Source organism: Equus przewalskii, chromosome 28, assembly GCF_037783145.1.
Source record: "Equus przewalskii isolate Varuska chromosome 28, EquPr2, whole genome shotgun sequence".
Classification (NCBI taxonomy): domain Eukaryota; kingdom Metazoa; phylum Chordata; class Mammalia; order Perissodactyla; family Equidae; genus Equus; species Equus przewalskii.
In genome coordinates this window covers 38,381,891-38,397,690 of record NC_091858.1, presented here as the reverse complement: position 1 = coordinate 38,397,690, position 15,800 = coordinate 38,381,891, and the positions used below count along the sequence as shown (strand labels likewise).

Genomic DNA, 15,800 nt, shown 5'->3' with positions numbered 1-15,800 from the left:
GACCATGGTCGCCACAGATCACTTCCCAGAGGAAACATTTTCCTATTCTATTTTCACAAGAAGAGGATGTAGCCAGGTTACACGCAGAATTCCTGCATGTAAAATAATTTAATGTAATATAATGTAAAATAATTTATAAAACTATGAAGAAATGATAAACCTGACCCTTTACAACGTTTCACCCTGAACATACGAGACCTTTCCATGACTTTTCTTTCTCTCTATATTTACATTCCGAATTCACGGAATTCTTAGCTACTTCATTATTTTAGGGTACAGCAGAAACTTATGAAAATCCTTAATTTCATATTACAAAGCTGAATCACTCCTCATGTTTATGAGCCAGCTTTTTCTCACTATTAAGTACCAGCTCAAACTTCCAGTCCTTTATGAGACATTCCCAAGGCCAGCTTCTCCATCCCTGTGTCCCACAGCACCTGGTCCACATCACGAACAGCACTCAGTACTGAAGGATAAAATCTGGTATTGGCTTGGCTCCGCTTACTAACCTACAGGCTCCACATGAGCAAGGATCGCGATACAGTCACTCTTCTTTCTCCAACGTATGACATACTAGGTTCTCAATAAATAACTCGTATTTCAGATCCAGCCACACTGTGGAAATAAGGAGACAACACAATCAGAGGACAGAACTCCTTGTGCTCTGAAAGTCAAAAGCAAAGCTGCTTATTTATCTTCTCTACAAATATGAACCAAGTGTCTTCTGAAGCCCACAGTACAGCTACATGTGGTCCATCTAAATCTACTGATCATCAGTCACGCCTTGGTACTCACACAACCAAAAAGGCACTCGCTTATTCAGGGTTTCTCTCCTAATCAGACTGATTAGGGTAAATTTAGGCAGGAAATCTGGTCTCCTTGACTTCTTCCTACCAGGGCATTCCTTGGGCTATCCATGAGTTATCTAAGTTGTACCCACAGCCAATGGCTTCTACAACCAACACAGAACAATCAGAGTCCAGGATGAGTGAGGACCTGGTGGCATTGGGCAGCCCTTCAAGATGCCAAGTTGAAGGTGAGAGCCACCTGGTGGAAGGGAAGCACCAGGTCACCTTCACACTGTCAGCCAACTGGAAGGAGAGGAGACCCACCGCCTTGGCTCATTCTTGGCCAGCTGCTACCTCAGTGACTGGTTTCATACAGTTTCTTGTGAGGCTGAGATTACCTTGAGATCAAGAATTGGACTGAACATGAGAATGCAGTGGAATGTACATTTTGAATTCATAGATTCTTATGCTAATCCATTATTTTAGGGTACAGTAGAGGCTTATGAAAATCCTTAATTCCATATTACCATTTTTATACTGTGCCCACAGTTGATTGCAGTAACCATACAAAATTGTCCCATGTCTGAAAATACTTTTCATTCCTTATTTCACAGATAATTTATAGGAAGGTGTAGACAGCCCTTGAGAAGAATTTGTACAAATTCTATGTGAAACTGTGTGCAACTAAGAACCAAATTTGTATCCACGTAAATATGAGACAATGGGCAGGCATGGAAGAATGATGACCTAAGGCCTGCTGCTTCACAATGTGACTCTCTAAAGTAAGCTGACCACTGGTGGTCAAGGAAAATGACCACAGCTTCACAGGCAGAGAATACACTCGGAGAACATAGTGTGTCTGCGTCATCCACTCCCCGAAGCACATCAGAAAGCCTGTAGACTAGTGTTTTGCACAGGGGAACTATCCACCATTCAAGGAGTATTTCCACGAGCCTGTGACATGCTAGGCAACAGGTGCAATGGAAAGAGACCGACTTAATGGGACAACTTACAGTTGGGCTGTCACAAACATCTGTGAAACGCAAGAGGGGCTCCGGGTGTCTGGCCTCTCTCCACTACTGCATCTCCTGTCACTCTTTCTGCCTTGGTTCTTCATTCTTCTTTCTGCTCTCTCTCATTCATGCTCTTCTGCTTCTTACTCTTTCTCACTTATGCTAGTCTCCCTGGGAACGCACTCTGGCTGAGCGACTTGCTCGTTTATCAATATTACATGATTAATCAATGCTGAGCACACACCTTCCTTGGTCTGCTCACCGGCCGCCTTCAGTCTCCACATCATTGATTGGCTGTCTGACCAACGAAGGGATCAAAGATGCTGCTTCAGAATTAAAACTATTTTAATTAATCTTCTTTACCCATTATTACTCTACAGGACAATTAGTTCAAGGAAGTCTAAATTCACTGAATCTTAAAACAAGAAGAGAATTTGGGAGACCATCGGGTTCAAACTCCTCATTACACAGATTAGAAAAATGTGAGCTAAATGGGTCAGGAGCCTGGCAGGTTATATAAACGAGACGGAAACAAAACCCCAGATCTCCTGATCTCAGCACACTCTTCCTTCCGTTTCACTGCCGTCGCCTACTGTTAGCCTCCACGTGATGTGCCTTTATGCCTAATGACTTTTTATTTAATCAAATTATTAAAAGTTATGTGCACAGACGGGCAGGATGAGCACAGCATCAAGTGAGGGTATGTATGTGGAAGGCTCTGACACTGTGAGTGTGGTACAAATGTTCTTTCTGGACTTGGACTCGTGACTTTTTGAGTTGAAAACTAGCTTAAAGCTCACTTGGTTCAGTTTTTAAATGGGGGCACAGAGAAGGCTGCAGGCTCTAAGGCCTCTAGCAGAATTCTCATTCTTCTGTCAGGACATCTGCTCTCCTCTGGAATTCAGCATCTTCTCCTGGTGCTTGGTACTTTGACGTTTTGTGGAATACTTCTGGGTGTGGGTCTTTTTTCATTATTAGGTTAGGTTCTGCATTAGCCTTTCTTTCTACACCTGTGTCTCTCTTCAGATTTAGGCAATTTGCATGGTTTTTTTTTTACATTAGATCCTCAGAACTCATTCATCTTATAACTGAAACTTCATACCCTTTTACCAACATCTCCCTATTTCCTCCATCTCCCAGCCCCTGACAACCACTTTTATATTGTTTCTATGAGTTTGACTATTTTTTTTTAGATTCCACATATAAGTGATATCATGTAGTATCTGTGTTTCTCTTTCTGACGTCTCACAGCATAATGCCCTCCAAGTCCATCTATGTTGTCGCAAATGGCAGGATTTCACTCTTTCTCATGGCTGAGTAGTATTCCACTGTATATATATACTGCATCTTTATCCATTCCTCCACTGATGGGCCCTTCCATTGTTTCCGTATCTCAGCTATTGTGAATAATTCTGCACAGCACATGGGATGCAGATATCTCTTCGAGATCCTGTTTTCATTTCCTTCAGATAAATACCCAGAAGTGAGATTGCTGGATCATATGGGAGTTCTACTTTTAATTTTTTGAGGAACCTCCATACCATTTTCCATAGTGGCTGCACTAATTTACATTCCCACCAACAGGGCACAAGGGTTCCCTTTTCTCCATATCCTCACCAGTACTTGTTATTTCTTGTCTTTTTGATGATAGCTATTCTAACGGTGTGAGGTTCTATCTCCCTGTGGTTTTAATCCGCATTCCCCTGATGATTAGTGATGTTGAGCACCTTTTCATGTACCTGTTGGCCATCTGTATATCTTCTTTGGAAAAATGTCTATTCATTATTCTCTGCCCATTTTTAAATCAGCTTTTTTTGAGTTGTTTGAGTTCTTTATATATTTTGGCTATTAACCCCTTAGCAAATATGTGATTTGCAAATATTTTCTCCCATTGGGTAGGCTGCTTTTCATTTTGTTGATGGTTTCCTTGCTGTGCAGAAGCTTTTTAGCTTCTTTTAATTTAGTTCCACTTGTTTATTGTTGCTTTTATTGCCTTTTAGTGTCAAATCCAAAAAATCATCACCAAGACCAATGTCAAGGAGTTTACCACTTGGATTGTCTTCTAGGAATTTTATGGTTTCAGGTGTTATGTTCAAGTCTTTAATCCATTTCGAGTTTACTTTTGTGTAAGTGTAAGATAGCGGTCCAGTTTATTCTTTTGCATGTGGCTGTCCAATTTTCCCAACACCATTTATTGAAGAGATTGTCTTTTCTCCAATGTATGTTCTTATCTCATTTGTCATAAGTTAATTGACCATATATATGCGTGTGGGTTTATTTCTGGGTTGTGTTCTGTTCTATTGCTCTGTCTGTTTTTATGCCAACACCATGCTGTTTTGATTACTACAGCTTCATAATAGAGCTTGAAACCAGGAAGTGTGATGCCTCCAGCTTTGTTCTTCTTTCTCAAGATTGTTTTGGCTATTCGGGGTCTTATGGTCCCATACAAATTTTAGGATTGTTTGTTCTATTTCTGTGAAAAATGCCATTGGAATTTTGAATAGAGATTGCATTGAATTTGTAGATTGCTTCGGATAGTATGGACATTTTAATAACATTAACTCTTCCAATCCATAAGCACAGGATATCTTTCCATTTATTTGTGTCTTCTTCACTTTCTTTTATCAATGTCTTATAGTTTTCACACACAGATCTTTTACCTCCTTGGTTAAATTTACTTCTAGTTATTTTACTTTTTTTGATGCAATAATAAATAAGACTGTTTTCTTAATTTCTCCTCTTGATAGTTCGTCTTCAGTGTATAGAAATGCAACTAACTTTTGTACAGTCATGCACTGCATAACAATGTTTCAGTCAATGATGGACCACGTATATAATGGCGGTCCCATAAGATTAGTACCATATAGCTTAGGTGTGTAGTAGGCTATACTATGTAGGTTTGTGTAAGTGCACTCTATGATGTTCGTACAATGACAAGATTGCCTAATGACACACTTCTCAGAACGTAACCTCATCATTAAGCAATGCACAAGTGTATATTTTGTATCTTGGAACTTTACTGAATTTATTAGTTCTAACAGTTTTTTTGGTGGGGTCTTTAGGGTTTTCTATATATAATATCATGTCATCTACAAAAGTGACAGTTTTACTTTTTTCTTTCCAATTTAAATGCCTTTTATTCTTTTTCTTGACTAATTGCTCTGGCTAGAATTTCTGGTAGTGTGTTGGATAAAGGCAGCAAGAGTGGGCATCCTTGTCTTAAATAGTTTCCCACTTTCTTTTCTCAGTGTCACCTAACGGAATCAATATCCAATAAATGTATTCATAGTCCATTCTACCACTGTAATGCATTCACTTAAAGCTAAAGTAGAGTAAAGGTTTTTACCAAGATCTAAATATTTCTCTAATCCAAGTTTCTTATGAATAAGTGACAACAATGGTTTGGAAATTAGGTAACTATATTTTAAGAAAATAAATGGCAATCAGAACCAATGTGGGTTTTTTTTTCCTTTTTCTTCAAAGCAGGCTACAGAGTTGTACAGATTCCACTGGTAACTTATTTCAAAATTAATATTCTGAATCCTGTACCCAGACAGTCCTCAATCGGACATTCTAAAGTTATGTTAGCTGACTGCACCAAGACTGGGAGGAATCTGGGGAGTCAGGTATGCCTTCCAATAAGATGCCAAAGAAACAGAAACATAAGCATACAAAATGGTCCTAGCCTTTCAGAAACAATCTAGGCCTTTTTAGATGGCCTAAGAATGCATGAAATCTCTTCTATGTCTGGCCTTTTATTTCACCTTGTTGACAGGTGCATGGCAGCTGGGGCAGGTGATCTAAGCAAGAGTCAGGTGTATCAAAAGACAATGGCAGTTCAGAATGATTCCACCTCCAGTGTCCCTCACAGACACCCTCACTTAACCGTGAGAGAGGAAAGGCTTCCACATTATTAAATGTTTTAAGTCTCATTTCAGTAAATCAGCAGGACAAGAATGAAAACTGCTAACTCTGACCTGGTTTTGTCACACCTTTGAGCAAATGTGACATGGATGGAATGTGGCCCCTGGTCAGCAGATTTTGGCTGAGCACTCACCTAGGGTTCTACCTTGACTCTGGCTGCATTTGGTGAAAACTGCACATTATTAGTTGAATGAGCTGGAATGCCCAGCTATGCACTGCAATGATCACTTCAGAAGGCTCAAAGAAGTCACGGATCAACCCAGACGGTGCCAAAAAGATCTGAAAACTATCTGCCTTAGAACTAAGGCCTAGATCTGTCAAAACAAATTGAAAGGATGGATTTTAACTCCCAATGAATCCATATCAGAACTGCACATTTAGCTCATGCTTCCAAAAGCCACAAAGTTAATAACTATTTCAATTGGTGCTTGCTATTGGAATAATAATCATAATAGCTTCCCATAAAAATGACTTGATTTTAATGACTTTGCAGCTTGATCTGAACACCAAAACCATGTCAATACAGTCAAAACCACCTGTGATTACAAACTGGGAGACTGACGCTTGCCTTATAGGCTGTTCTTATAAATAATTACTAAACCCGGTTCACCAAATATTGACTGAAAACTTAACTCCAGCAGGCACCCATGCCTCAGGGATAAAAAGCTGGTAACATGTGCCTGTGTACAAGTGTTGCAGTACACCCAATCTGACTGGCACAGGAAATGTGAGTTCCTGGTCCAGGATTGCTGCCACATTAGGTAGACATGGAAACTTAGCCCAAGGAGGAAAGGTCACGCCAGCCAGCACGGGGCTGCAAACCCAGAGCCCTTTATGCTCTGCTGCTGGGCAAGTCGGAGTGCTGTCTTCCAAGAGCTGGGGGTAAGGAGGGAGGAACAGGAAGTGATAAAAACAGCCAGGAGACAGGAGAGAGGGCGCAGCCGCCTGTGTGCTGAGGCTGGGCAAAGAGGCCAAGCCACGATCCCGGAAAGCCAAGGTCTGAGGGGCGGGGAACCAGGCCAAGACTGTCGAGCACAGAGGGGAGAGTTGTACTTCACAGGGAGACTGAAAAAGGGAAGACATCCCAAAACAGAACTCTCACAGGTGCTGCGCCCAGAGACGCCAGGAGGAAAACTGTCCAACAACAAGCAGTGGGACGTGTGAGGATGTGCCGGGAGCAACCTCCTGGGAACTGAAATGACAGACTGGAAAACAAATCCCGGGTTGTCGACGCTCAGCAAACAATTACTATAGCTGTCATAATAACTGAAACTATAATACTTGAACGATATATAAATGTTATAATATCCTAAAAAAGCAGGCGCCATTACCACAGAGGTAAATTCTAGAAGAGCCATAAAGAGATGGAAGTAGGTGTGGGTTTATGTGATTACTAAATGACTCTGGTGCTGAATCCAGTCTGTCGTAAACACAGTTCATGAACCAGGAAGGCAGAGGATGCGGTGCAGGGGAGAGGGGCAGAGGGTGCTGCCTAAACCCCATTCTGTTGCACAGTCTGACCAAGTTTCTCAACACATTCTCAAAGTTGCATAAAGAAATTGGGAATGGCCTGCACACAGCTTTAACAATTCTAGGAGCGAGTGCTGTTACCCAGGGCCATGCCTCAGTGGCAGCGAGCGTAGTGGCTGTGGTCTGACCACCCTCCGGAGACTGTGCTGTGCTGCAGGGCATGCAGCCCCGGAGCCCTCGCTGGACAAGGATGGAGGAAGGAGCCAGTGCATGGGAGTGGGCTCTGGCCTTGCACTCTCCCTGTGGTGCCAAGCACACAGCCCGGCAGAGCTGAGCCCCCATGGCCCATCTTCATGGGGTGCTACAGGAGGAAGGTCGATGCTGGAGGAAATTGCAACCACACCAACCATTCAAGAGCAGGAAGAACGTGTCTTCAAGGCTCTGTCCGAGTGTTCCTTACTTTAGAGGTGTGGGACCACCCAGTGGTGACGTGCATAAGGGAAAGCATGAGCTGTCTCAGCAAAGTCACTTCATCGTGGTGTCTGCAGTTGTCACCATATTAGAAACACACAGACCCCAGAGCCTCAGAGTTTCACTCCTCGTCAAACTTTGGTGTCTACGGAAAGTTCATAAAATAAGTGGGTGCCATCGTGAAATACACAGCGGTCAATCCAGGAAAAGGCCAAAGAGAAATGTAAACAGTCACGTAAGATGCTAATAAGTGATCAACCTACAGATCAGTAAAGCTGGGGGTCACTCAGGTGATGGGATTCTTTTAAAACATTAAACAGTTATGAGAATTGGCAGACAGCTCAGACTTTGGAACCACAGGCAGGCAGCCCTCCCTTCATGTGGCGCCGTACCAGGACAGGTGTGCCACTGGAACAGGGCCCTCATCGCACCACGGGTCTGGCTCTCTGGGACCTGAGTGGCCCTGGGGAGGGTGTGCAGATGAGGGCAGGAGTTCTCAGGCTCTCCCACTAACGGGACATGATACTGCCATGTCCTCCACGGCCTGCACAGACAGCACAAGAGAGTCCCACACAGTGGAGAACCGCCCAGCCCCACACGCCAACGGGGCCGCAGGAAGAAAGGCTGCCCCAGAAGGAGGTGCAAGCAGAACGGTCGAGAGGAAGACCAAGTATGAGCAGGAACATGGTCATTATAAAGGTGTTTTTAAAATCATTAAAGAAATTAACATATTTCCAGAAAAGGGATAGGATTTAAAAGGATAAATCTATTTTTTAAAAAGGTGGATCTCTACCTTATTCTAGTAAAATATATTTCACATGGGTCCAATAGTTCATGTAAGAAATACAAAAATAAGGAGCCAAAAAAGGATGCTTTCGTGTGTTTATCATTAGTTGTTTTTCCTTGCTCTCTGGTATTGTCCTTTCTGTTCTGTCTGCTCTCTGGGGCGATGGTCTTTCTTACTGATTTCTAACAGCTTGTCAGATTTAAGGAAATTAACTTTTACCTACCACGAAAGCTGCAGATACCACTTCCCATTCCGTTCCTTTGTTTTTCAACCTTGTTTATAGTGCCCTTTGCCATCAACAAAGTTTAAATTTCTCCAGAGTCAAATCTGTGAGTGAAGCTCTTTGGCATACCAAAAATTTTCTTAATGCACAATTTTCTCACATGAAAACGTAAGAGATGGCTAAACTTTAAAAGACTGAAAATGTCCAGGCTACAGAAGAAAGTGAATTTCCTCAGACTGCCTTCAGGAATGTAAATTGGGGCAGCTTTCTGAAAGACAGTTTGTTAATATGTCTTAAAACCTAAAAACATATATGCTCTAATGCTTAACATTCCCACTTCCCAGAATCTATACTCGGGAGGTCTTCAGACTACTGTATTTACGTACAATGGAGTTTACGTGCAAAGTGCTTTTTGAAGCACCAGGGCAACTTCCAACTGGGGGGAAGGGGCTAGTTATAAACAAGCTGCTTTCATAAAATAGATTTCAGTTATTTTTAAAAAGTGATGTAAATATATCTATAAGCACTGAAAAGGGAAAACCTTTTGAATATATTAAGAACAAAAAGTGGTTTATAACACAAAATACAAAATATGGTAATTCCTAAAGTGTACGTGTTATGCACAGGGGAGACGTTGTAAAGATGCTGACTAGAAAGCCCGCAGCTCATGCCCTAAAAACCAGGATGCACCACTTCCTCTGCATCTTCGATGATGCTTGACTTGTCTATAGTAAGTATTTCCATGGGCAAGAAAAAGAGGAAACACCCAAAATGGGTGTGCAGGAGAAAGGGCCTCTTTCCCAAAGACCAGCCTGTCTTCAGTTTACGGAAACCGAGGTTCTGCTCCCATGCCAAGTTTGCGGATGCAGACTTCCTGGTGGAGGTCCCAGCATGGAAGCTGTCGCCAGCAGCAGGCTGGAACCGTGCTCTTCTCATCATGAGAGGGTCTTTCCAGAGCTGCTGAGGCCACTGTGCGGAACAGCAGGATGGAGCCCCTCTGAGGACGAGAAGCGCACCTCAGGCTGCGGGCACCGGCAGTGTGACTCCCTCCACTGTAGCTCAGAGGGTAGGTGCTGGCTAACGAGAGAAGGAGGGCCACGGGAGGTCGGGAGGGTACACGGACAAGGAGGGGACAAGAACGTTTACTTTAACTAAGGAAAAGGGGAGATCCTAGTGCAGAAAGTGCTGGTCGTGAAAGGCGTGTTTACACTAGTTAGTAAGTGCACTTTGACCTGTCCTGCTTCAAGGTCACCAGTGTGTCCAATAATGCAGACATGAGACAGCCCCTCCAGCTGCTGACGGGCCGGAGCTAGACTGGAAACCACAAGACCTTAGTTACAATTCTGTTTCTAAGGAGACAGAGGGGTTATTAAGGCTTGTTGCTATCTGTTGAAAAGCTGAATTCTTGATTCATCTACTCAAAGGCATTTAACAAATGTGGGGCAAAGGGAAGCATGTGAAAAATGGTAATTGAGCCACAAAACATACAAGCATGAAAGACAAATTTCATTATAAAATTAATACATCATGAGGCTGACTGAACACAGACTATTCCTGTTGGAGGGTATGAGAAAGCAATGAAGGTCCCCAGAGCTTAAAATTAAGACTTGCTGGAGAAGACTAGAAATCTACCAAAGAAATGCAAAGAGTAACTGTAATTTCAGTTTAAAACATATCAGTTATTGGAATGACAAAGAATAGCTTCACACCAAAAGAAAAACAGTTTTTACGAAATACATAATTCTTAAAAGTGGAAATGCAGCATTAAATTTGGTTTTCAACATTGATCTCCCTTACTTGACTCACAGTGATAGTTTAAATGTGGACAACACAAATTCTGTCAACCTTGGGGAGGCATCCCAGGAGGTGGTCTGTGGGAATATATTCATGTATGCTCAGTGATCACTGATGCCATCAGCTCTGATGTGCTCACCTGCCATGTGGCACACGGTGTACCTGCGGTCAGCAGGAGCTCATACGGGTGGACTATTCCATGTAACGGCCAGTTCTGCACAGGAGCTGAGCACCTAAATTCTTCTGACACACCCAGCTGTTGGCAGAGTGATGTAATGCCTGTGGTGTGACCGAGGTCTGTGAAATCTGAGGGGAAGCAGCAGCCTTTTAAGCCTACGTAGACGCTGGAGGAGGCAGTTCAGATCTTGTGAGATTCCAGGAGACAAGCTGCCATAACTAAATCCAGAAGAGACGCTCCCATAGGAAATGTGAATTTCTTCACCACTGGAGCGCATCGGACTATTCTCGGAACAATATGTTAGATTTGTTTGGCTCCAGATACTTCACAGAAGACTTTCAACAGCCTTTACGCCAATGGTTAGAAACGCTATTTCTTCTGGCTCAGGTTCCAGATCAGGGAGCCCGTGGAAAAAAAATGCAGAGGACGGTGGTCAACACCCTCCCCAGCCGAGCTCTGAGGGACCAGCCAAGTAGAAGGCACACTCACCTCCACACAGGGAGGAACCTCACGGTCACAACCAAGACCACGCAAAGGGGAGAGGCCCACAGGAACTGTGGTCGCCTCTCCGTCCCAGCTCGGCTGCTGGTGCAGCATCTCACCCACTGAAGAGTGAGAATCACCGATGGGTGGAGGCTCCCCTCGCCTCACACTCACGACGCCACCAACTCTAACAGCCACACATGGAAACATCCTCGCCACGTGCTTCCTTCCCTCTCACCACCTGTGGGTCAGGCTGGGTGGTCCCTCTGCATGGTTCCCTCTCTCCTTCATGGTTCCCAGAGTGACCAAGGCCAGACCCTGAAAGGTGTCCGCCCCTTGGACTCACAGTGGGCTGGGTCGGAAGGGGTTCTCTAAAGTCCTTCCACGCTGGTCCGAACCACTCACCACCTCTCGCCTGTCCCCAGCAGTCTGCTCAGCCCCACAATGCTAAGCACAGCGAGCTCATCACCCCAGACACAACCAGCGGTGTCCTAGCGCTTCTGCATCTGGCAGTGTTACTCAGCAGTGCTGCTGCCCTCCTCACAGGCGGACGACTCACTCAGAGCAGATCACACGCCATCACCTCCCTCCACACCCCCCCTGGTGCTCCTAGGGCACACCTGCCTGTTTGTAGACAACATGCCAAACCTCCTATGACTGCCTACACTTGACCCTCCCCAGCTGCAAGGAGCTCCCATGAGGCAAGGGCCTGCCCACAGGCACTTATCCCAGTGAACTAGTGGTGCTACCCTGTCTACTCTGCTCACTTCCAAAAAGGGTATGGCATCACTTAGAAACATCAGTGTTTTAAGGACTTAATCTAAAAAGAAAGAGTTAGGAAACTGAGGGGTGGGGAAAGGTAACCATCAGAAAATGGAGGTCAAGGGAAAAACTGCAATTGGATAGAAACAATGAAAAGCTGAGACTTGAGCTTCCCGGCAGCCAAAGCAAAAAGCATATAAATGAGTAATACATCTTTTATTCAGGAAGCAGCAGCATATCAGTTCATGAGCACCAACATCCTTCCAGCAGTGAACCCTAAAAGGAATGTTTCACCTGGATTTTTTTTTTTTTTTAAGATTTTATTTTTTCCTTTTTCTCCCCAAAGCCCCCCAGTACATAGTTGTATATTCTTTGTTGTGTGTCCTTCTAGTTGTGGCATGTGGGACGCCGCCTCAGTGTGGTTTGATGAGCAGTGCCATGTCCGCGCCCAGGATTCGAACCAACGAAACACTGGGCCGCCTGCAGCGGAGCGCGCGAACCTAACCACTCGGCCACGGGGCCAGCCCCCTTCACCTGGATTTTTAAATAAACGTTAGTGAGCGTGCAGTGAATGAAGAACAAGGCTTTAAAAATGATAGTTTTACAGGGGCCGGCCCCGTGGCCGAGTGGTTGGATTTGTGCGCTCTGCTGTAGGCGGCCCAGTGTTTCGTTGGTTTGAATCATGGACACGGACATGGCACTGCTCATCAAGCCACGCTGGGGCGGCGTCCCACATGCCACAGCTAGAAGGACCCACAATGAAGAATATACAACTATGTACTGGGGGGCTTTGGGGAGAAAAAGTAAAAAAAATAAAATCTTAAAAAAAAAATGATAGTTTTACAAAAACAAGCTAGAAAGAAAAAACATTCTCCATGCCTTTAATTAACCTACATTAAAAATGAATACACAAAATGAAATTCTAAGACAATATTTTCATAGAGAGATGTAATAACGTAATCTAGGTATACAGCTTTCTTATCATCTGACATGGCATAAAGTAAGCGTTTACAAATCCCAGTGGACTGAATGACTGGTGCTTTCCTCCAACCAGACTCTCTAGGGGGTTTCCCTCCACACATCCCTCACCACCAGCAGAGAGGGACTGATGGGAGCTCAACAGCACACCAGCATAAACAAGCTGCTGGGCAGTGCGTGCCATATAAAAACCCAGGGAAAAGGTATGTTGGGGACACTGTGGATATTTTCTTCTACAAGTAAATGGCCCGACTTGTTCCTCACCAGCCTCTCGGGGACAAGGTCTCGGTGTCTGTAGGAAGGGTACATGTTTTCCAACTAAGAGTTCCGTGTCTGTTAAGGATTTCCACTCGTGTCACCTGAATCCCAGAATCTGGTGACGCAATTCATCCAGGAGCTGATTGTGGTTCAGCACACTCTGAGGACAAACATCACTCACTATCCCAGCCACCCCAGAGGAGTTCTGATGCTACTGTAACAGATTACGTAACCCCACATCAGACAGCATTCCCATAGATGCACCAAGACAGTGAGCAAGACGGTGCTCCCACCGGAGAAATGTGTTGCCATGCCAAGTACAGCTGGTGAGCCTCCCCCTCAACAGTGGCCACAAGAGCAGCTTCCTGTTGGCAGGACAGACAGCAGGCTGTTCTACCAGCAACAGGCCAGAAGTCCACAACTTTTTGAGAACAACATGTAGCGCCACGTTAACGAGAAGAGAAATGCCTGATGCCTAAGGTGGGAGGAGCACACACAGTTGGCACTGAATGTGTACAGACTTTTTTCTTGTCATCATTCCCTAAACAATACAGTGTTACAGCTATTTACATGCATTTGCATTGTATTCGGTATGATAAGTAATCTAGAGATGATTTAAAGTAGACAGGAGGCTGTGCACAGGTTATATGCAGATCCTGGACCATTTTGTCTACAGGACTAGAGCATCTGAGGATTCCGGTATCCGCAGGGGTCCTGGAACCAATCCCCTGTGGAGATGGAGGACGACTGCATTTCGTTTTATCTAAAGCTACACCAAGGCATTTAAATGAATCAAACATAGGTTGGCGGGGAGTCCTAGAATAAAGTTTGGAATTATGTCTAACACTACTACTTCCTTGTCCTACAACTCCCTTCTACCTCTTCCTAACACATTTTAAAAGAATTCAAAATCTGTACATCCAGAGATCACCCACAGAGCGGGACAAAGGCAGCACAGAGAGTGAGCACACAACCGCCACTCAGGTCCCTTTGGCTTGCTTTCTGAGCACGTTCGTCTTCATGGCAGACACATCTGGCCCTGGAACAGACCTGGTGACACAGCTCATCACCCCTGAGTATGGTCTGACCAGGCCCAGGCCAGGTGCCAGGACAAGGGACAACGGATGCTGACGCGTGAGGACAGGCTGACAGCAGAGCCTGTGTGGGTGACCCAGACGAGCGCTCCCCAGTGGCTTCTTGGAGGCGAGAGAGGTGCGCTTCCAGGGCCAGCAGCAGCCGTAGGGAGACACCGCTGGGACCCACACGCAGAGCTCAGGGAACAGCGTTTTACAGGAGACCTGTGTCTGCTTGTACACACACCTTCCATCTCCTGTGGGGACATCACTCCAGCTCGGTCCCCGTGGAACCAGTCTGGGAAGTGGTATCTGGTCACAGGACGGACAGAAGTTTCTCAGCTGGGACACCCTGCACAGATCTGCCATCACTGCATCATCAGCCAAGTCAACTGTGTACAGCTGCACGTGCAGGACAGCTAACTGTATATGACAGCAGGCGAACGAGGCCGACACACTGTTTACTAAATATACTAACACGTGAGGAAGTATGTTCGCCAAAGGAATTCTTCCTCCTAAGCACAGGTAAAATTTCTGTTTACATAACCTATTTATCTACTAAGTGTATTCCAAAGACTTTCAGCAGGGCTTGAAGACGAATGTATTATTCCTGAGCTGTCCCATTCGTGGTTTTATGTTTCTGATCCTTTAATTAGGAAATCAGAAAGATGAATATACTAGAAAACCACATTTTCTTAATATTCAAATTAAGGCTTATAAAATAGAGTTTCTTAGTTTATATTTGTTAAAAATCATCTGGGAAAAATTTTTATTTGAAAATTCCAAATCCCTCTTAAGGAAGTTTTGAAATGATGAGTTAAAGGGGGAAAAAATTCCCCTTTTACTTTACAAGGTAGAAATTCAAAGAGCACCACCACCAGCCCCTCTACCGCAGCACTGAACCACATTATTTTCCTTCATTCATACGACATTCAACAACAAAAGCAGATGTAATAATGCAATTCTTCCACAAGAGATGCAAAATAAGTAACTTCCATGGTTACAAAATTGATATACAATCTTAGAAATCTTAAAAAAATTAGAAAATCAAAAAAAAAAGTTCTACTAAACCACGACGAGTACTGTGAACATTTTGATGCATTTAGTACCAGACTTCTCCCAATGCATTAACAAATATGGCTCTGACCACATTCGGCTTCCAGTCTCTGACCACATTCCGCTTCCAAGCTCCCATCCTAAGTACCAGCTCCTGTCAGCACAAGTTCTTTACAGCTATTTTCAATGACCGCACGACACATAGCAGCCCTGTGTGGTCGTACAACACACTCGCCCCTCTCACTGGGAATCAGATAAAGCGTATTTACAGGACTGGAAAACTAGAAACACACGCTTCACGTGAAAGGTGTCACCTCACCCCACCCGCCTAGAGAACTTTTACCTCCCGTGCCGTCACTGCTGGTGGAGTTCTCGGACTCTGTGCAGCTGTGCGGCTCTGGCGGAGTGGGAACATAGCCCTCCGGAGGCAAACTCACGGTGTAGAGCCGTCTTCCAGGCTGGGTCTTGGCGTCGCCATCTGCAAGGACAGGGGAGCAGCAGGCCTGGTAAACGTCACACACTGAGACAGACACTACTTCCCA

The 15,800-nt window shown here is 44.5% G+C and overlaps 1 protein-coding gene across 14 annotated transcripts in view; it reads right to left on the bottom strand.

Annotated features, from left to right (window-relative positions):
- Positions 1 to 15,800, bottom strand: part of ERICH1 (glutamate rich 1) — a 144,416-nt gene that overhangs the window by 98,577 nt on the left and 30,039 nt on the right. For all 14 annotated transcript variants that reach the window (XR_011534262.1, XR_011534267.1, XR_011534266.1 and 11 more), the window contains one exon: positions 15,602 to 15,736. Coding sequence is in view for 7 of the 14 variants with exons in the window: in XM_070598448.1 (XP_070454549.1) it covers positions 15,602 to 15,736 (135 nt within the window). In the remaining 7 variants the exon portion in view is untranslated. The remainder of the gene's footprint in view (positions 1 to 15,601; positions 15,737 to 15,800) is intronic.